Source organism: Chaetodon trifascialis, chromosome 12 (genome assembly GCF_039877785.1).
Source record: "Chaetodon trifascialis isolate fChaTrf1 chromosome 12, fChaTrf1.hap1, whole genome shotgun sequence".
In the NCBI taxonomy this organism is placed as follows: domain Eukaryota; kingdom Metazoa; phylum Chordata; class Actinopteri; order Chaetodontiformes; family Chaetodontidae; genus Chaetodon; species Chaetodon trifascialis.
Window position 1 is genome coordinate 1,996,906 of NC_092067.1, and position 19,846 is coordinate 2,016,751.

At 40.6% G+C, this 19,846-nt stretch overlaps 1 protein-coding gene across 25 annotated transcripts in view; it reads right to left on the reverse strand.

Annotated features, from left to right (window-relative positions):
- caska (calcium/calmodulin-dependent serine protein kinase a) overlaps positions 1-19,846 on the reverse strand; it is a 239,352-nt gene that overhangs the window by 102,333 nt on the left and 117,173 nt on the right. For all 25 annotated transcript variants that reach the window (XM_070975881.1, XM_070975879.1, XM_070975882.1 and 22 more), the window contains 3 exons: positions 14,594-14,699; positions 11,841-11,918; positions 11,611-11,683 (listed from right to left, as the gene is read on the reverse strand). In XM_070975881.1, coding sequence (XP_070831982.1) covers positions 11,611-11,683; positions 11,841-11,918; positions 14,594-14,670 — 228 coding nt within the window. In that variant the 5' untranslated portion in view covers positions 14,671-14,699. The remainder of the gene's footprint in view (positions 1-11,610; positions 11,684-11,840; positions 11,919-14,593; positions 14,700-19,846) is intronic.

Genomic DNA, 19,846 nt, shown 5'->3' on the forward strand with positions numbered 1-19,846 from the left:
GTCTCCAGTGTTCACAGACATTTTAACACCTCACTGGAGACATGTCACTTGCCAGACTGCTTAAAGTCTTCAACCATCATCCCAGTTCCCAAAAAAGTCAAGGACCACAGGACTTAACAACTTCAGACCCGTCATCTGACCTCTGTGGTCATGAAGTCCTTTGAATGCCTTGTGCTCTCACACCTCAAAGACATCACCGACCCTCTCCTGGAGCCCCTGCAGTTTGCCTACAGAGCCAACAGGTCTGTAGACGACGCAGTCAACTTGGCCCTCCACTTGATCCTCCAGCACCTGGACTCCGCAGGAACCTATGCCAGGATCCTGTTTGTGGATTTCAGCTCTGCCTTTAATACCATCATCCCAACTCTGTTTCAGGAGAAGCTCTCCCAGCTGAGCGTGCCTGACTCCACCTGCAGGTGGATTACAGACTTCCTGTCTGACAGGAAACAGTGTGTAAAGCTGGGGAAACACGTCTCAGATGCAAAGACCATCAGCACCGGATCCCCCCAGGGCTGTGTTCTTTCTCCTCTGCTCTTCTCCCTGTATACAAACAGCTGCACCTCAAGTCACCAGTCCGTCAAGCTCCTGAAGTTTGCAGACGACACCACTCTCATCGGACTCACCTCTGATGGCGACAAGGTGGGAATTTGACCATCTGGTGACCTGGTGTAACCAGAACAACCTAGAGCTCAACGCTCTAAAGACAGTGTAGATAGTTGTGGACTACAGGAAGAACTCAGCCTCACCTGCCCCCATCACCCTCTGTGCACTCCACTCTCCACTATTGACACTGTGGAGTCTTTCCGCTTACTGGGAACTATCATCTCCCAGGACCTCAAGTGGGAGCCGAACATCAGCTCCCTCGTCAAGAAAGCAGAGCAGAGGATGTACTTCCTACGGCAGCTGAAGAAATTCAGTCTGCCAAAGACAATGATGGTGCACTTCTACACAGCCATCATTGAGTCCACCCCTCCCCTCCTCCATCACCATCTGGTACGCTGCTGCCACCGCAGAGGACAAGGGCAGACTGCAGCATGTCATTCGGTCTGCAGATAAGGTAATCGACTGCAATCTCCCGTCTCTTCAGGACCTGTCACCTCCAGGACCCTGAGGCGTGCAGGAAAGATTGTGGCTGATCTCTCTCACCCCGGACACAAACTCTTTGAGACACTCCCCTCTGGCAGGAGGCTGCGGTTCATCAGGACCAAAACCTCACACCACAAGAACAGTTTTTTCCCGTCTGCTCTCAGCCTTACCAACAAGGCCCGGAATCCCCCCTGACACTCTTCACACTTCACCTCTGCCTCATCTTGTCATACTGACATTGCCATAACTCTATGCATTACATTGACGCTCAGCTTGGACTTCTTTCTGAAAAGATGAAAAAAAGACTTGTGTATATATATTTATATTGTTATATTTTTTACTACTTTAATAGCTTATTTTTTACTAGATGTGTCATGCACCAACTTCACCAAAACAAATTCCTCATATGTGTAAAATCATACTTGGCAATAAAGGCTTTTCTGATTTCTGAAAACTGCCACAGATGCTGTGCCATCGGTGTGTGAATGTAAAATGCTCATAATGACCAGGTGGCTTAGCTACCATATGAATGTGTGCGCAAACGGGTGAATGCAGTCTTCAATTGGAAAAAGCGCTTTGAGATGTCTTCAGACTAGAAAAGCGCTATACAAATACAGGGAGTCTCTGTTCAGAGCGAGCACAGGTGTTCATCTCCCATTTTTCCAGGACATTGAAATTTTCCAGGACATGACGGACTGTGAGATGCAGTCCAGAGTATCACTCATTAGAAAATTAACCAATCAGTTACCAGTTAATGGCTGTCGGGCCATCGAAAAGCCAAATTAACTGAAACCCACATCACTAGTAGGAGACTTAAGGTAAAATTGAGTCAAACACATTTGACTTGGTTATTGCTATGAACGGTGGCTTACTAAAGTCTTGGCACCCCTGGTCAAAATTTCTATTACTGTGAACAGTTAAGTGAGTATTAGCTGGACTAATCTCCAAAAGTTAAAAACAGAAAGATGAAAAATCAACATTTTAAGCAACATATTTGATCACCCCCAAACATTACTGAATTACAGAAAAAAAGGCACATTGACGCTAGTTTGAAATTTGCTACGCAGTGTTTGGAGAAGCCTGTAGATCAGTGGTTCCCAACCTTTTTTCCTTGAAGCCCCCCTTGTCTGTGTCCAAGACAAGCCAGGCCCCCCCCAGCCCCAATTCGTACCTGCATACATGTATTAAAAGAATAAAGTGATTAATTGCAAACTTTTATTTGCAAAAATAGAAGGTCAGAAGTAAAAAAAAATAGCTTAAGGAATTTAAATGTGGACCAAAAATATGTTTTAAATTGGATTATACATAGTTTTGATTATCCAGTTGGGTGTTATTGGGAGTTTAGAAATTTAATGTTCACATATATAATTTTGGTAACCTCACAACCTCAGTGCAGACAAAATTGTGCACACTCCCTGCGACCTCAGGTTGGGAACCACTGCTGTAGATGATTGAGAGAACGCAGAATGATCATAGGAGACAGAAGTCCAACATAAATTTGTTGGTATGGCCCAGTCAATTGCAAGATTTAGACCCAATATTATATGGCACCCTAGGTCAAAATTTCTGCTAATGTGAGTAGCTAAGCAAGTAAAGGATGATCTGATCAAAGACACACCGAGCTCCTCTGTCCTTTTCTCCCTCTCCATCTACACACTTTCATGTCCTATCACGGCATATTACTAACTAGCTTCTTCCGTGGAGTCTCTGTACTTTGTCATCTTGCAGGTTCTCATGGATAGTGGCTGAATCTGGATTGTGGATTACAGCTACGTCTTCTGCCTTGGCCCTGCCTGACATCCACTGCAACTGCTACTACTATTATTACATCCACTGTCACTGTGATTGCATTGCTCTCTCTCTCACACCCAAACAGTCAAGGCAGATGGCCGCCCACCCAGAGCCTGGCTCTGTGTGAGGTTTCCGCCTGTTAAAAGGAAGTTTTTCCCTGTCGCCAAGTGCTTGCTCATGAGGGAATTGTTGGGTCCAACTCTATATGGAAAGTGTCCTGAGACAACTTCTGTTGTGATTTGGCGCTATACAAATAAAATTGAATTGAATTGAATTGATTTCCGAAAGGCATAACATTAAAGATGAAACATTTCAACGTAATAAAAATGAGTGAGACTTGGCATCCAAAAGAGATTTGAGCTCTCAGATAACTTTTACCAAGGTCTCTGAGATCGATTAGTTTGATGGTGCTACAGCATGTTCACAATCATTGTTACGAAAGGCCAGGTGACACAAATACTCTGACTGCTAAAACCTTGTCCAAGCCATGGGCTCCTCTATGCAGCTGCCTTAACACTCTCAAAATTGAAAGAATTGATGCCCACAAAGCAGGAGAAGGCTAATAGAAGATAGCAAGGTAGCCATTTCTTCTTTTTGTAATGTAATTCGGAAATGTCACAGGAACAGTGGACGTCAAGTTCAGGTCTGGAAGACCAAGAAAACTTTTCAAGAGAAGTGCTTGTTGGATTGCTAGAAATGCAAACCAAATCTCCTGTTTGACTGCAACAGACCTTTTGGAAGATTTGTTAAGACTCTGGAGGGATGGTGCACTGTCCCACCTTGCAGCAACACCAGCACAAATATGACCATCATGAATGAGTTATCAGACAAAAACCTTTCCTGTGTCCTCACCACAAAATTCAGTGTCAGAACATTTTAGAAACAAGTCCTGTGGACTGATGTAGTTAAAATAGAAATTTTTGGCCACAATAGGCAAAGGTATGTTTGGAGAAAAAAGGGAGCAGAATTAGATGAAAAGAACTCCTAATCCAACTGTCAAGCACAAGGGTGGATTGGTCATGCTTTGGGTTTGTGTTACAGCCGGTGGTAATGGGAACATTTCACTGATAGAGGGAGGAATGCATTCAATTAAATACCAGTAAATTCTGGAGGCAAACATCACAAGAATGGCCTCTACAACAGAATAATTATCCTAAACACACCTCAAAATTCACAATGGATTAACTCAAGAGGCTCAAGCTGAAGGTTTTGCCCTCACAGTCCCTTGACCTAAGCATCATCTAGAATCTGTGGATAGACCTCAAAAGAGCACTGCATGAAAGACATCCCATGACTGTCAGAATTAAAATACCCCAAAAGAACCCTTAGCTGACTACCAAGACCGTTTACAAGCTGTACTGACCATGCAGGGTGCAAATGCTGTTTGGAACTAATGGAATCTTTTAATCGCTTAGATATTCACATTAACAGAAATTCTGACTAAGGGTACCCAAACTTTTGTATGCCACTGTAGCATGCCTAAGCGACTATACTGCACTAGACTGGAGATGCTATGCGTTAGTAAATGTCAGAAAAAATAATCTGGAAGCCACAGAGGGAAACAGGAAGGTAAAGTTACGCGGAAAAATAACAGACTGGTAATTGTTACTTTGTTGTTTGCTGTGTGGAGAGCTCCAGTAAAGTAATTTCATAATGCATCCTTAAATTTCAGTCTCTCTCTCTCTCTCTCTCTCTCTCTCTCTCTCTCTCTCTCTCTCTCTCTCTCTCTCTCTCTTTCTCTCTCTCTCTCCCTGACCTTTTCAACTGAAGTATAGTCTGATCAGAGCTGCAGATTTTACAGCTGTGCCATTCAAATGTTAAATTTCAGACTTACACATTATGTCTGTTGCAGCGGTCAGGCAGCGGTGATAAAGCATAATCAGCCGCTATTTGCATTAACTTGTATTCCATCCTCCCTTGGGTGACACGATGGTAACACTGTTGCCTCACAGCTAGAAGGTCCCGAGTTTGATTCCTGCCTGCACTATGGGCGTTGGGGGCGTGTCCTCCAACATGCCTTCGGTGCTTGTTGCTCGAGGAAAGGGGCCTCTCTGTGTGGAGTTTGCATGTACTCCCCGCGTTCACCTGGGGTATCCTCCATAAAAAAAACACTAAAAACATGCAAGAAGATCACCACCTGACCAATGGTGACAGGAAGGAATTGGATCCCCAGGTGCCGCTGTTGGCTGGCAGCCCACCGCTCCTGGTCTGCCGCAGAGGAAGGACTGACCAGGATGGGTTAAATGCTCAAGTTTAAGCACAGTGTAAAAAGGATCTATCTCTAACATGTCCAGCGGAAATGCCACAAGAAGATATGAATGCTCCCTTTTGTATAAAAGTTTCTTTTCTTCTTCCTGCAGAGATATTATGTTCTGGGAAGCTTAAGTATAAAGTTCACAGAAGTAAAGCTTGCTGTTTCTTCTGTTCAGAGCATCTGACAGGAGATTCATTCAACTTAGTATACCTGGAGAAAAAAGAAATGCTATTGTTGTAAGGAAAGGTATATTTCTGTGCGACAACAAGATGAACATTTGAACTCAGCCCATGCCATACTGCAGACTGCACATATGACTTTGCATGTTATATTTTTTATACACTGTATTATCTCATCTGTTCATTTATACTTGTTACTTTTATTGCACTGCCACTTATAACATATGGGGCTCTATTTTCGATTCCGCGGCGCAAAGTCAGGTCCACTTCGCCGATGGAGCTGAAACCCATTATCACCTAGTAGCCACCCATCCAGAGGGGTGTCCCCCTGCAAGACCCGGGGAAATTGGCATACACGTTTGTCACCAGGCAATTTGAGTCACAGATCACCAGACATCCCTGTTTCACCTGTGTACATTCGGTCAGGTTGAGTGAACATTACACATGCCGAATGTGCTTGCGATGTGGTCAGATGAGATACTGATCAAAATATAGAAATTTAGGTCTGACTGTATGTGCTGACTCAGATAGTTGCATTGAATTGTGGCTGTTTCTAATTATTGATCGCAGTGAAATGCCAGACACTGTGGAAACCTGCCTGTGAGGTATTGGTGACATGAGCGCACGACTCCGCAGGTTTACGAAAATCCACTTGCCCGGCGGTGCACCGCTGGTGCACAGAGTTGACCAGGTCTGGGGTGGCGCCGTTGGCATGGACGGAAATGGAACAAAAATCCAAATCAGGCTGATTATGCTGACACCTCCCCCTACTGCGCCAAAACGCCCATTCTGACTTACCTCTGTGTGCCTCGGTTTACCAAACTACCAAGTGCACTGTGCACCTGCCTGCGCTGCACGAAAATACAACTGTGTGGGGTGCGCACCCTGTGCCGCACCGGCGGCAGAATCGAAAATAGAGCCCAGAATGTATACACAATTATTTAGAAAAGTAACAAGTAACAAGTGACAAAAAAATGTGAGCAGGAATAAAAATTTAAAAAATATATCTAATTAAAATAAATATATAGTTATATAATATGTATTATAATGTATAATACATATTATATAATATTATAATAATACAGATGCTAAACTGCATTTTGTTGTCTCTGTGTTGCACTCTAACGATGACAATAAAGTTGAATGTAATCTAGTCTAAATACTGAGACATCATGGTGATTTATGAACATCAGGATTTAAATGAACTCTGTGACTTTCATGCATGGAAAGATGTGGCACACTCAAGCTGATCTATATTCAGTAAGGACAGCTCTGTTGTTAATGCATTGCATGTGTGTATGTATTATTTTGTGTGTATGTCCCTATGTGTCTCTTATAAAGGGCATAAGTCTTTGGTAGTACATCTGAAAAATAGCCATGTTTCCATCAAGGTGTATTTTTGCACATTTCAAAATACCACATTTGAAAAGCTCAATGGAAACAGCAAACTTTGATAAACCTTTCTCAGTTTTGTAAAAAAGTTTTTACAAAGAACATGAGGAAGAAAAAGTTTCCACTGTCATTGTCTTCTGGATTCCTATAACACACCATACTCTAGACAACATAAAACATGGCCAATACTAGTTGACATGAACTGAGACATGATTTATTCACTCTCTTTATGCAACTAATTCACATTTTCTTTGTTTTTTCTTTTTTGTGACACTTGAAAATTTCACTTAACAATGACAATAGATGGAAACTTGGCTAATGACTAAAGAGATCAATTACCAAAATAGTTGCTTTTTAATCTTGTCATCTGTCGGACAAAAAGCTCAGCATTGTTGACATGCCAAAGAGGAGACCAGTGTTGGGAAAGCTCACTTTCTACATGAACTAGTTCAAAGTTCAGTTCACACATTTTAAAAATAAACTAGTTCCGTTCATAGTTCATTATTCAAAATTTTGAACAAAGTTAACCATTCCAAAAATGAACTAGTTCATAGTTATTTTTTTCCATATGCGAGCTATTATTTTTCAAAATTATAGCCACAGCCCATATAAAACAACAGACAGCAATTATCAGTTTTAACATGTAACTATGCATCAGATTTCATCTTCGTATCCAATCTTGAATCCTTATCCAACCAGGGTTTACATTAGCATTGAGGGGACAGCATTTCCACATTGCTGCTTTAACGCTTTGTTGCTGTTCATTCAGTCCACACTAGTAGCAGCTGCAGCTTTCACCCCATGAGACTGAAGTGCGGATTTTCTTTTCGAAAGCTGACGGGCAAAGATTGCACAGAAATGTAAGATTTTTCCCATCCTCACCGACCTTGTCATAAAACTCATTTAAATGATAATATGACGCCTAAATGCTGCTTTGTCGTCTACATACTGCTTTTTGTCTTGATGACGTATGCGGCGGTGCGAGACCGGTGGCTGGTGTTGCCAGATTGGGTGTTTTTTCGCTACATATTAAGACCTGTTTACGGTCTGTTTTAGCTGGGTTTTCGACTGGAAGGCTCTATAGAAATCTGGCACCCTACTGAACGAATTTAAACTAAGAGAGCGTGCCGTTCACAGACACCAGAGTGAACAAGTTCACAGTAACGTTCATCAGGCAGTAATACAGTACAGTTCATGAACTATCATTCAATGAACACGTTCAGGCACAACACTGGAGGAGACATAATATTTTTATTGCAGAGATTTGTCCACAGTAAAACTGCAGAGGGAACAAAAGCCTTGGGTCGTGGTTTTATCAAACCTATTGTTAATAATCTGGGGGTAAAAGTGGACGCAGATCTTAAGTTTGACAGCCAGATTAAAGCTGTGAAGAGAACGAGCTTCTTCCAGTTAAGGCAGCTGGCAAAAATAAAACCGTTTCTCCAAAGACAGCACTTTGAAACAGTAATCCACGCCTTTGTGACCACACGTATGGATTAATGTAATGCACTTTATATGGGGGTTGGTGGGTCCTCCATCGCACGTCTTCAACTGGTACAGAACGCATTTTAGCTTCACTCCACTGGCTACCCACCCATTTTAGAATTCATTTTAAAATTCTCTTATTTGCTTTTAAATATCTAGATGGTCTTGCCCCATCACACCTCTCTGAGCTTCTGCACCCCTACACACACAGCCGATATCTCAGGTCAGGAGACCAGCTGCTCCTGAGGGTTCCCAAAACTAGGCTGAAGCTCAGAGGGGATCGAGCGTTTTCTGTAGCAACTCCAAAACTGTGGAACGAACTGCGGCTGGACATTAGACAGGCCTCTTCACTGTGTAATTTTAAAAATCTTCTTAAAATGCACCTTTTTTCTTTGGCTTTTCAAACCACTTAGGTTGTTGATTTTAAGTGCACAGATATTTTATCATTTTATCTTCTTATCTCTTAAACCTTTTTATTTGTTTTATTGTGTTTATTTTAGTGTACAGTACTTTGGAAACCTTTGTGTTTATTTAAATTGTGCTTTATAAATAAAATGGATTGGAAAAATGGATTGGATTTCAGTCTGCAGAGATGCGCACACAGCTCCACCATCACAAACCAACCTTTGTGTATTTTCCTTTACAATACTTAAGTTACTCCTTGCCCAATTATTGACAATACCGTTTTTACTCTTAGAGAAATTAAGAGAAAAAAGAACTAGAGAAAAAAGTCTAGAGAGGCAAAACTGTAGGTTAATTTTCAATGGTTGTTGAGCCTTTTCTTTCATATTTGGAAACTATTCAGTTATCAGGTCAACCAGATATGGAAGAGATAATGATGTGCCAGGTTTGTCCTTGGGTAAATTGATTTATGTTTTTTCTTTGAAGACGCTGTACTTTTTGGCAATTTAATACCTCAGTTCTTTCTCCATCTCTTCTAGTTGTTACCAAATTCTTCTCTCTCTTGTTTTTTGAAAGAACAATTCAGGGATCTAGCAAGATATATGTTGGCTTGTTTATGTGTTTAAGAGAGATGCTGCTGCCTTTGGTAAGTTTGATTTTGATTTGTGTGTAGGTGCTGTGATCCATTTTGAATCTGTGACGTGATGAGTTGGAATCTACTGACAATAAGGCAAAGAAAGAAAATAAAAGAAAAAAGAAATACATGTCAATGCATGTAGGAGTTGCATGTGGCATGCATCAGAACATGGCAAATAGGTGGAGGAAATAGAGGAAACGAGCTGTAAATAGCGGAAATATAAGAGATATCACAAATAACCAGGAGTTGCACTGAAAGACACAGATTGTAGTTATAAACAGCTGGCTGTATTGTCTTGTGCCCTTCTGAACTTACAGGCTTGCTATCAATCACATGTAGACAATGGGGCTAGGACTAAGCTAGTTTTTCAGCAGGGATCCAGTGTCAAGAGAGCAGCCGACTGAAGACAAAGAGATAGGACTGTATTGACTTTGATGACTAATACCTGAGCACAATGTTGAAGAGAGAGCGAAAGTAATCCACAAGCTGGAAACTGCTGAATGTGGCCTTATAATATGCATTGTCTGTCTATATGAGTCTCTTGGAAAAGGCAATAAATTACATATAAAAGCAAGTACTGCAATGGAGATCTGTGAATATCACATAAAAAACCATTTAACACATCACAGAGCCTACTGACTGAATTTAATTTGAATACAAAGCCTTAATTGAGTTTAATTTTTTTTCCAGAACCTGGCTTTACTTATTATAAAAGTTGGTTAAAACTGGCTGAGACAATATCAACCTGCAGCAGACACAAACACTGATGTCCAAACACACAACGCATTGACACAAGCAAGTGCACTGATCCTTTCACACCCATGCACACACATAATTAAATGTCAACAGACAAACGCAATATGAGGGTGAGATACTCAAAAAGGCATTGTATATTGATACTGCTGTGGAAATAAGAGGAAATCTTTTATTTGACATCTGGAGTTCCCTTACCATCAACTACACGGCATGGTGTCATTCAGAATACTCAGATTAGTTTTCTTATGTTGCATATAGGAAACCTGAATTCAGCACCAAGACATGGGAGCTGATAGAAAGTAAACTATTTCTCACTTTTTTTCTCTATTGGCACTTACAAAATAGGACTCCTTCAATCAATGCAATACTGGGGCATGTTCAGCCATACGCACTACTAGGAACTGAATTGTTTCTGGATCCCACACAGAAGACAGGAGGACAGAGGAATAGAAGAGAAATCAAAACAGCAAATGATGAATGGTGATATTCATCATTGGCTGCTTTGTCTGGGAACTGTGATAATGTTAAATTTGAGAACAAGACGAGCTGCGATTAAGTTTCTGTGATAATCTGGTAGAGAAATGTTTAGATGCAAAACACATTATACCTGGAATTCTAATCCTAAACTCACAGGCTCACTTATTCATGTTTGAGAGGCTGCAGACTCTTTGCAGTTTTCAGACCAGTTCTACACATGCCAACAGGTGCCACCAACAGGAAAACAAAGTAGCAGCACCAGTTTAAATCTGCAGATGTTGAAACAATGATGTTGTGAACTACAAGCAAAGACAGTGGTACCTGCTGCAATTTCAAATTTCAAAGTGTTATAACTGAAGTTTCTATAATTTTTACAGTTGCTGTTTTTCTGTGTTTCTAAGGTTTTAATTAGTATTAAAACTGTTGTACAACACGTTTCTGAAATTATATTTTTAAGATTCCACCATCTAGTACAGTGGTTCTCAACCTTTTTTTGGGCCAGTGGCTTCTATCCATTATCCAGGTCCCTTACTGTCCCCCATCAAATAAAATGTAGGTTACGTAATCCCTTCCCTTCCCTGAATATTCATGTTGATTATTATTCTATCATCCAAAAAAAGCATGTCATCGAATGCCAAACAACAGATTTGACTTAATTGGACAGTTGGTATATTTTTATCATTAGTTTCCCAGAGAGCTTTTAAAAAAGTCAAATTATACACTGATCAGTGACAACACTGAAACCACTGACAGGCAAACTGAATAACATTAATCACCTTGACACAATGCCACGTTCTGCTGGGAAACCATTCATGTGGATGTTACTTGACAAACAAGAAGCATTCTTTTAAATTGCTCCGACAGAAAACAAGAGCAGCCTGCCAAGGAAAATTCTTAAGATACTGGATTGATTGAGATTGGGATTGTAGGTCTGGACGTGATGGTGAGGCAGCAGCTATACAATTAGATGAAGCTGCCTGTGTGTGGTTATGCGTACTTTGAATCAGTAACATTGTCTATTTCGATAATCATGCCTGATTAAAACTGCCTCAACTGCATATATCTATGACTCTCTTGAAGCCACAGTCACTTTGCAGTTTCAATTAAGTAAGGTTGCAGTAAAACAAGGAAATTAATTGGGTCAGAAATACCTTAACATCTCGGTGGATGACATTGTTATCGTGGCAATAGCGTAGTGCCTCAAGGATCTGTCTCATGTAGTGACTAAGGAAAAGACACTGTACAGTTATAGTTATATTACAGTAAAGTATTTGTTTACAGTTAAGTAATAGTTGCAAATACAGTATTAATACAGAGCACAAAAATTAAAACAGCATGAGAGAGCAATGTAAGGAAGAAAATCAAATGTATAAAACCTCACCTGGCCACTGCTTCACTGTAGACAAAGCCAGCATCTGCCCTCTTCACAATCTCAAAACACAGATCTGCTCCATCCATACTAATAAAGACAGAGATTGAATGAGAGCCACAGACAGAGATAGGATCAGTGTGGCATAAAAGTCAGGGCAGGGTAAGAAAGATCACATTTATTCGAACTTTAAAAAGGTGAAATGGGAGACACAGGTCAGTACAGGAGAAGCTGTAACTGTGTCTCATTTGTGAGGGTTGATAGAAACAGCTGTATCACCACAGCTGCTAATACTTTTGTATGTACTTTCAAATAAGTCTGAGAGGGCAATTTTTATTTTCCAAGAACATAATTACTTAAAAATCTTATTTTTCCTCTGTAAGTAACTGCAAGATGTCCCACAGTTCTCCACTAGAGGGAGCACATTTTATCACAAGTAATTCCTAATGAAAAGAAATCTGACACAGCAGACATTTAAAACCCACACTGAATAAATGCTGTTTGAACCAAAATCCATGTGTTATCGAAACTAAATTAGATCAGATAATGTGGGCCTTAAATTTGTTTTCAATATAATTTACACACAGAAAATATGGGAAAAATTTATATTTGCACATTCCTCTTCTTTAATGAATCACAATGATTTTATAAATTACCAAATAAAATCAGGTAGTCTTTCAATAAATGTGGTATACATGTATGCGTCAAAACAACTTGAAGTTTTTAAAGTGTGGGTAAACATGTTCTTTCAAAAGGATATGGAGAGAGAGAGACAGAGAGAGAGAGAGAGAGAGAGAGAGAGAGAGAGAGAGAGAGAGAGATAAGAACATTTGCACAACAGTCATGCAAATCCAAAATATTACCTGCAAGAGGAGAGGCTGTTGTAATGGTGAGGTTTAATGCCTAAAACTGCACCACTCAAAGAACATCTCAAATCTACCTGCATTTCCATGTGTACAGTAGTATGTATGAAACAGGAGTTTGAGCACAAATGAGTTCCAAAACCATGAAAATCCCTTTAAATGTAGCTTATTTGCATTTGCTTGAAAGTTTTCTCCCCTGCATGAAGTCATACAATAGAACTGTGTACGAAACCTGAGCACTTGCCTGTTCAGCGATAATAGAATGGAATTAAATGATAAAGGAATTAGTTCTGGAAGAGGAGAAAAGATGAAGATACTGAGTCGGCTGAATATATATATATATATATATATATATATATATATATATATATATATATATATATATATATATATATATATATATATATATATATATATATACATATATATATGTGTTCTGTGCAACTTTCATGCATCAGCATCTTATCTATCAAGATAGATAGATAGATAGATAGATAGATAGATAGATAGATAGATAGATAGATAGATGTTGATGCATGAAAATTGCACAGGTGTACCTTAGGCTGGCCACAATAAAAGGCCACTCAGAAAAGAGTGTGTGTGTGTGTGTGTGTGTGTGTGTGTGTGTGTGTGTGTGTGTGTGTGTGTGTGGGGTGGGGTGGGGGGTGGGGTGATCAGGTTGTTGATTGTGGCCTGTGGAATGTTGTTCTACTCCTCTTCAATGGCTGTGTGAAGTTGCCTGATATTGGCAGGAACTGGAACACGCTGTTGTATACGCCGATCCAGAGCATCCCAAACATGCTCAATGGGTGACATGTCCAGTGAGTATGTTGGCCATGCAATAACTGGGATGTTTTCAGCTTCCAGGAATTGCGTACAGATCCTTGCAACGTGGGGCTGTGCATTATCATGCTGCAACATGAGGTGATGGTCGTGGATGAATGGCACAACAATGGGCCTCAGGATCTCGGCCTCAGATGATCTTGGAGGTGAACATGCTGGATGTGGAGGTCCTGGGCTGGGGTGGTCTTGTGGTCCCGTTGTGAGGCCGGTTGGATGTACTGCCAAATTGTCTGAAACGCCTTTGGAGATGGCTTATGGTAGAGAAATGAACATTCACTTCATGGGCAACAACTGGTGGACATTCCTGCAGTCAGCATGACAATTACACGCTCCCTCAAAACTTGGGACATCTGTAGCATTGTGCTGTGTGATAAAACTGGACATTTTAAAGTGGCCTTTTACTGTGGCCAGCCTAAGGCACAGCTGTGCAATAATCATGTTTTCTAATCAGCATCCTGATATGCCACACCTGTGAGGTGGAATGGATTATCTCGGCAAAGGAGAAGTGCTCACTAACACAGATTTAGACAGATTTGTGAACAATATTTGAGAGAAATGGATCTTTTGTGTATATAGAAAATGTTTTAGATTTTTGAGTTCAGCTCATGAAAAATGGGAGCAAAAACAAAAGTGTTGCATTTATATTTTTGTTCAGTGCATACATAGCACTGCACTCACCCCTTGCACACCATCTCCCTCTCTTCCTTTTTTCCTACACCACCTTCATCCTCAGCTGACAAGCTTTCTCATAACAGTGCTGATTATATAAAACCACTGCAAGGTTTGCTTTCTCTCTGCCCTGCTATTGCTGCAACTGCCCTCTTAATGCTATTATCCTTTTCTCTGTCTCTTTTCTTTCCAATCGTCCTAATGTATGTCCTCTTTCCCAACGCCACCTCATCTTCCCACTCTCCTCTAGATGCAACCCATTGTGCCCTCAGTCTCACATCTCTTACAGGTATGATTTTTTTCTTTAACCCTCATTTGTGTTGGTGTGAGGTCATGTGACTTTTTCTGTTCATTCCTGTAAAATGGAATCCTTGCCAGCCAGAGACTTACAATTCAAAAACCATGTAAAGCATCCCATCTGAGCTGTATGTCTCCAGCAGCTCCACAATGTGAGGGTGCTTCAACATGTGGCAGATGCTGGCCTCCCTCTTCAGATCTGAAAACAAACACAGAAAAGAGAGAGAGAGAAAGGGAAATTAGCATACGTGACAAAAGGAGCACATAGTTCAATTATAGATATGATCAGCCCTAATTTTTCTACAACTGAATCACATATGCAGGATAAATATATATATAGAGGTTTTTGTTTGTTTGTTTGTTTTTTACCAAAGACTAGTGTACAAGAATCACAGATGTATATGGACAGTATGATGAATTATTACAATAATTCGATGGGCTATTATGTGGTGGAGAACAATGTGTTGTGATTTCTAAAGTACCTGATGAACAGGTTACTTCTAAATACATTTTAATTGCCACTAAGTGATTTGCCAAAAATTCTTATTAATTGGTTTAAATTATTCTATGTTAATAATTTCATCACATGTTTGACACTGTCTTTAATGGTAAACAACAAGTATATTTATCGTGTAAATGCTGAGCTGACAAGGCTCAAGTGACAGCAGCAGTGAAACAAAGTGTGCAAGTATTGAGAACAGAGTTCACGTGCCCTAATGAAGACTTCCATAATGTCCCGCAACACATTGTGAGCAGTCGTTTCTTTTCACCTGCCAGCTGTGGCCTTCACTAGAAGATGTGAGAGGTCCACGCTATCCTCTCCTGTTTCAGCCCCATTATGCTAATGCCCCAAATGATCTGTATGAGTCTTTAGTGTAGTAACTAAGAAGACAACGAAACAAAAATCCGGTCTTCAACTGTCTTCAACCATGGAACTGCTAGCAGCATTTCATTATACATTTTTAAAGATAGCAAAATCTTTTTTCCCTCTACTCCATTATTATCTATGAGGTCTAGGTTCTCTCTGGCACAGCATAGACAATCCTGACAGATTTTACATTTTTAAAACTGGCAAGCACCTTCCTTATTTTGCTTAAATTTGATAACATGCTACATGTCAAAAAACATCTCTACACTCTAAAACACTCTATGCTGTTTTCCCCACCAATTTAGGCAGTTGAACCCTGCTTTTCCAGCTCTACACCACTGCATTTCAGACAACCCTGCCTACCTTGGCTTTCTATAGCTTAGCTCTTACTGTTACCTGAAAAGAAAATTAAAAATGTATAGCACAGAATAAGGTTCTCATTCCTGAAAAATCATGATGATGACTCATCTGGATGATGATGCTGCAAATCAGCAACAGCATATGAACAAAATCCAGCCCAAGCAAAAAAGCAAATCTTAATCTCGGTTTCTCTTGGTCCTTTTGAAATAATGAAAAGCAAAAAAAGATCATTAGTAAAAAAAATTTCACAATCTATCATGTCACGTGTTTTCATGCACATGTTGGAAAGTGTGTTGTGATTTTGGCATGTGCCTAGCAAATAGATGCTCTACATTTGTGGCACACAAGGCTAGTTCTAGCATCTCTTGGTGCACACAGTTTGCACCTCTTTCTCTTCCTGGTGGCTCTTGCTTTTGATGTTTGAACATCTCTCACTCTCTTGTGTCCTGGTCATTGAAATACACCCGGGACAGTGAAAAGTCTTCAGGGGCACTGTGGCTCAAAAAATTGCTACTTACTTACAGAATATTTATGCAATAGCACTGCATGAAAAGTCACATTTCCGTCAATTTCCGTCACTGTAAATTGCCGTGGAAGTTCTCCCTCAGCCACTGTGACCATGAGGTGTTAAAATGCAAATGTAAATGCTGCAAAGCTATACAAATGCAAATTGGGATTTTGTGTTTGTTTGTGTGTGTGTGTGTGTGTGTGTGTGTGTGTGTGTGTGTTCTGTGCCTACAGAATACAAAGATTTTTTTTTTTCCATGAGGATTTAAAAGTGTGTTTAAATAATTTTATAGGTTACATCCTGACTCTCAAAAGTCTTTAATTTTCCACTTAAATTGCGAAATCAAAATTGTGAAAATTAAAGCATCTACAGTTCTTGGACACTGGTCACAATTTTTCGCATTTTGCCACCACAACACCAGATGAACAATGCTTGTGTGATTAGCTTGCAAAATTCCAGCAGGGTCAGTCCACTGATGATTCTTTAAGTTGGAATAAAAAGGGAATACACCAAAGCAACTTTTCTTTTTTTTATTTTCGATGATGTCACTTTAGAAAATCAATTTAGAAAATCAAAGTACCTAACAAAATCACAGCATATTTTTCATTTATGCAACAAAAATGGTCTCGCGAGAAATTCCGAGAGCGCGACCTCGCATATGATTGGACGCCTCCTCTGACGCAATGACGTCGGCAGAAAACGACCTCGGCGTTGCTGTGAACGCGAATCGAGCTTGGATTACAACAGTTACATTACGGGTCCTGCTAAACTTTAACTCTGTTCATACAATGGCCGGACATCGTCTTCAGTTCATCCCAGAAGCCAGTCCTCTGCGACGGGTGGACGGCCTGGCTGCGGAGCGACCATATCCAGAAAGACCAAACAATTTAGAGAAGAAACTGCTGAGCGTCTTCAGTGGATTGTCTCGGCTGCTAACGCAGCTGATCGCGCATTTGGCGAGGAGAATGACCGTGATAAAAGCCAGACTGCTCGCTCTGGAGGAGCAGCCCCGACCGAACTGCAGCTGTGGAGACGAAGAGACGGGTGCGTAAGTTACGTAAGTAACGTTAGCATTTAATACCACATTGTGCAGTTTTTAGGGCACCAAACCTTAATTATTCTTATTGCACTACGTTCCGAACGTTTGGTAATCGTTCACGTTACATTTAACATTACAATGTATTTTGTATTTTAAAGGAAAAGGTGCGACGTCTGCACAATAGTGACGGAAACAACAGGCGATATGAACCTGAGCAGGGGTAAGTTAATAAAATACACAGGAAATATTCTGCAGAATATAAGTAAACGTAAACGTTGCGTGACCTGTACTTTTTGTGTTTTACAGACTAAACTCGCCCCACAACGAAACGGTGACGTCATATTTGATGGCGACTTTAACTGGGAGTCGAGACATGGATGGTGTGGGCAGCAGTCTTTTAAACTCTTTCTGTTGTTTCTTGTTGTTGTTTTTACTGAAGCCTGTCTTAATTATTTCAAACCAATATATATTTTCTTCCATGGCCTGTAAGACATATTATGAGATGGTGTGGAGGACCTTCAGGTATGCCCAGGCAGCTCTTTCAGTTCAGGCAGCAACTGTGAAGATTTCAGCTCGCAGCAGACAGAGAAGGAAGCAGGTAAGAGTCCCATGAATGCCGCTTTATTTTCACAACAATGTAAAAATGGACTGAATTTAATTTATTATCTGCATTGTTTTTGACAAACATGCTCACATATGTTATCATGTGTTATTGTTTCTTAGCAGTACTAATATTATATTAATACCTGTATTTACAGCTGCTGGAAGCAAGAAGGAGTGTCCTAGCTCTCCAAACTCTGCCAGACACTGCAAGAGCGGCTGGAGAGCGACCCAAAGTATGTGGCGACACACCGCAAGAGGCTTCGCGTCGAGTCCCCTTCAAAGCGACAGGCGCCAACTCAGTATGACCCAGAGGCAGCAAAGAAGCATTTCCAAAGGCCTTAGACTCTTTTTCATGCACCATGGACGAGCGGCATGGTCCAACCCAGAGACTCTTATCAGTGAACCCCTCTGCACATTTCCTTGCTTTTTTCCCCAGTAGTCACTGAATTTCCTTGGTTGATCCTTGTTAATGTGTGTGTCACGATTCCATTAAAGACTTTTTTCAAAATGTTTCTGTCAACTGTGTTCTTTGTGTTCTACCATGTGGTAGTGTAGAAGGTGGATCGCCAAATAAATCAATGAATCATCAATCAAATAAAATATATGTCATTTATATTTTGTATATACATAAATATAACAATATAATAACTATTTTTAATATATTATTTTTTATATAATATATGAATTTAATATGTATTTATTATTATTATTATTATTATTATTATTTGTGGCGCACAGATGACCAATAGCAGCAGAGTTGTCATCCAATCACATGATTGCTCACTCATGTGATTGGAGTTGCTATCCACGTCACATGATGGTTTCCTTTTAAAATGCCTGTGGAATCATCCAATGGTTGTTTGTGAAGTCAGCAGGCCAGCCTGAGTGGATCAACGTTGGTAGCATTCATGTGCTAATTAGAGCTATTCGCACCTTCGAAGGCGCGATTGACCACGCCCCCCGCCGACAGATGGTTCATTCCGACGATTTTCGGAGCCGGCGAAGTTCCCCATAAACTTGCCGTAAATCGCCGAAAATCAACGAACTTCGCGGGGATTTACGGGTCGAAAATGTGGTTTTTCATGCAGTGTAGGCTGACGGTGGATTCATTGTTGGATCTGTAGACACCGGACAGAATCGAGATACCCACGTAGGGTTGAATGTCAATTCGGTCTACCTCCTCCCAGGCGTCTTTGTACATCCCTCTCTCCTCCAAGTTGGTCATGTTCATGACTGTTGTTTGGATTCCCTCTGTCAGGAACAGTTCTAAGCAGGACTTTATGTCATCCACCCAGGATATGGTATACCTTGACCATTGAGTCTTCTTGATGACATTTTCTGCTGACAGCTGACTTCTCTCAGGTGGGGATGAACACCAGGACAAACTCCCATTCTTTGACTGGAATGTAACCACAGCAGGAGCATCCTCTTCACACTGGATTGTTCCCCATCAGTGGTCTCTTCATCTGGATAATATTCTGTGTCATCCTCATCGTCTGACACCTCTTCTTCAAAGGCAACTTCAATCTCATTTTCCTCCCTTCTCCCCTCCTCATCAGTGTCCAGTGTCATGGTCAAAGAAATAACCTGAAGCCTCAGCCATTGTGCTTCCACAAAAGTTAATTTATATTAAATTGGTGAGAATGTAAAAAAGAATGTAGTGGATATGTGGACTAAAAACACATGAATACCTTCCTAAGGGTTGGACTGGAGTGTGTGGCCTCGGCTATGTATTCCCAGCAATGCAAATTGTTAATAACTTGCCTTCAATTCTCTCATTCTTTCTCGTCTTCCCATAAAATGTGCTTGCATTGATGGATGCCATTTTCCTCAGTGGGAAAGAGAAAGGTACCAAAGCCCCATGCCTTCACATTTCGTATCACTGAAAAGCCCTAAATGTTCTCTGTAGCAAAAGGAGTGAATTCAGTAGTATGCAGTGGGTGGGAGATATTCAGGTTTACAAATGTC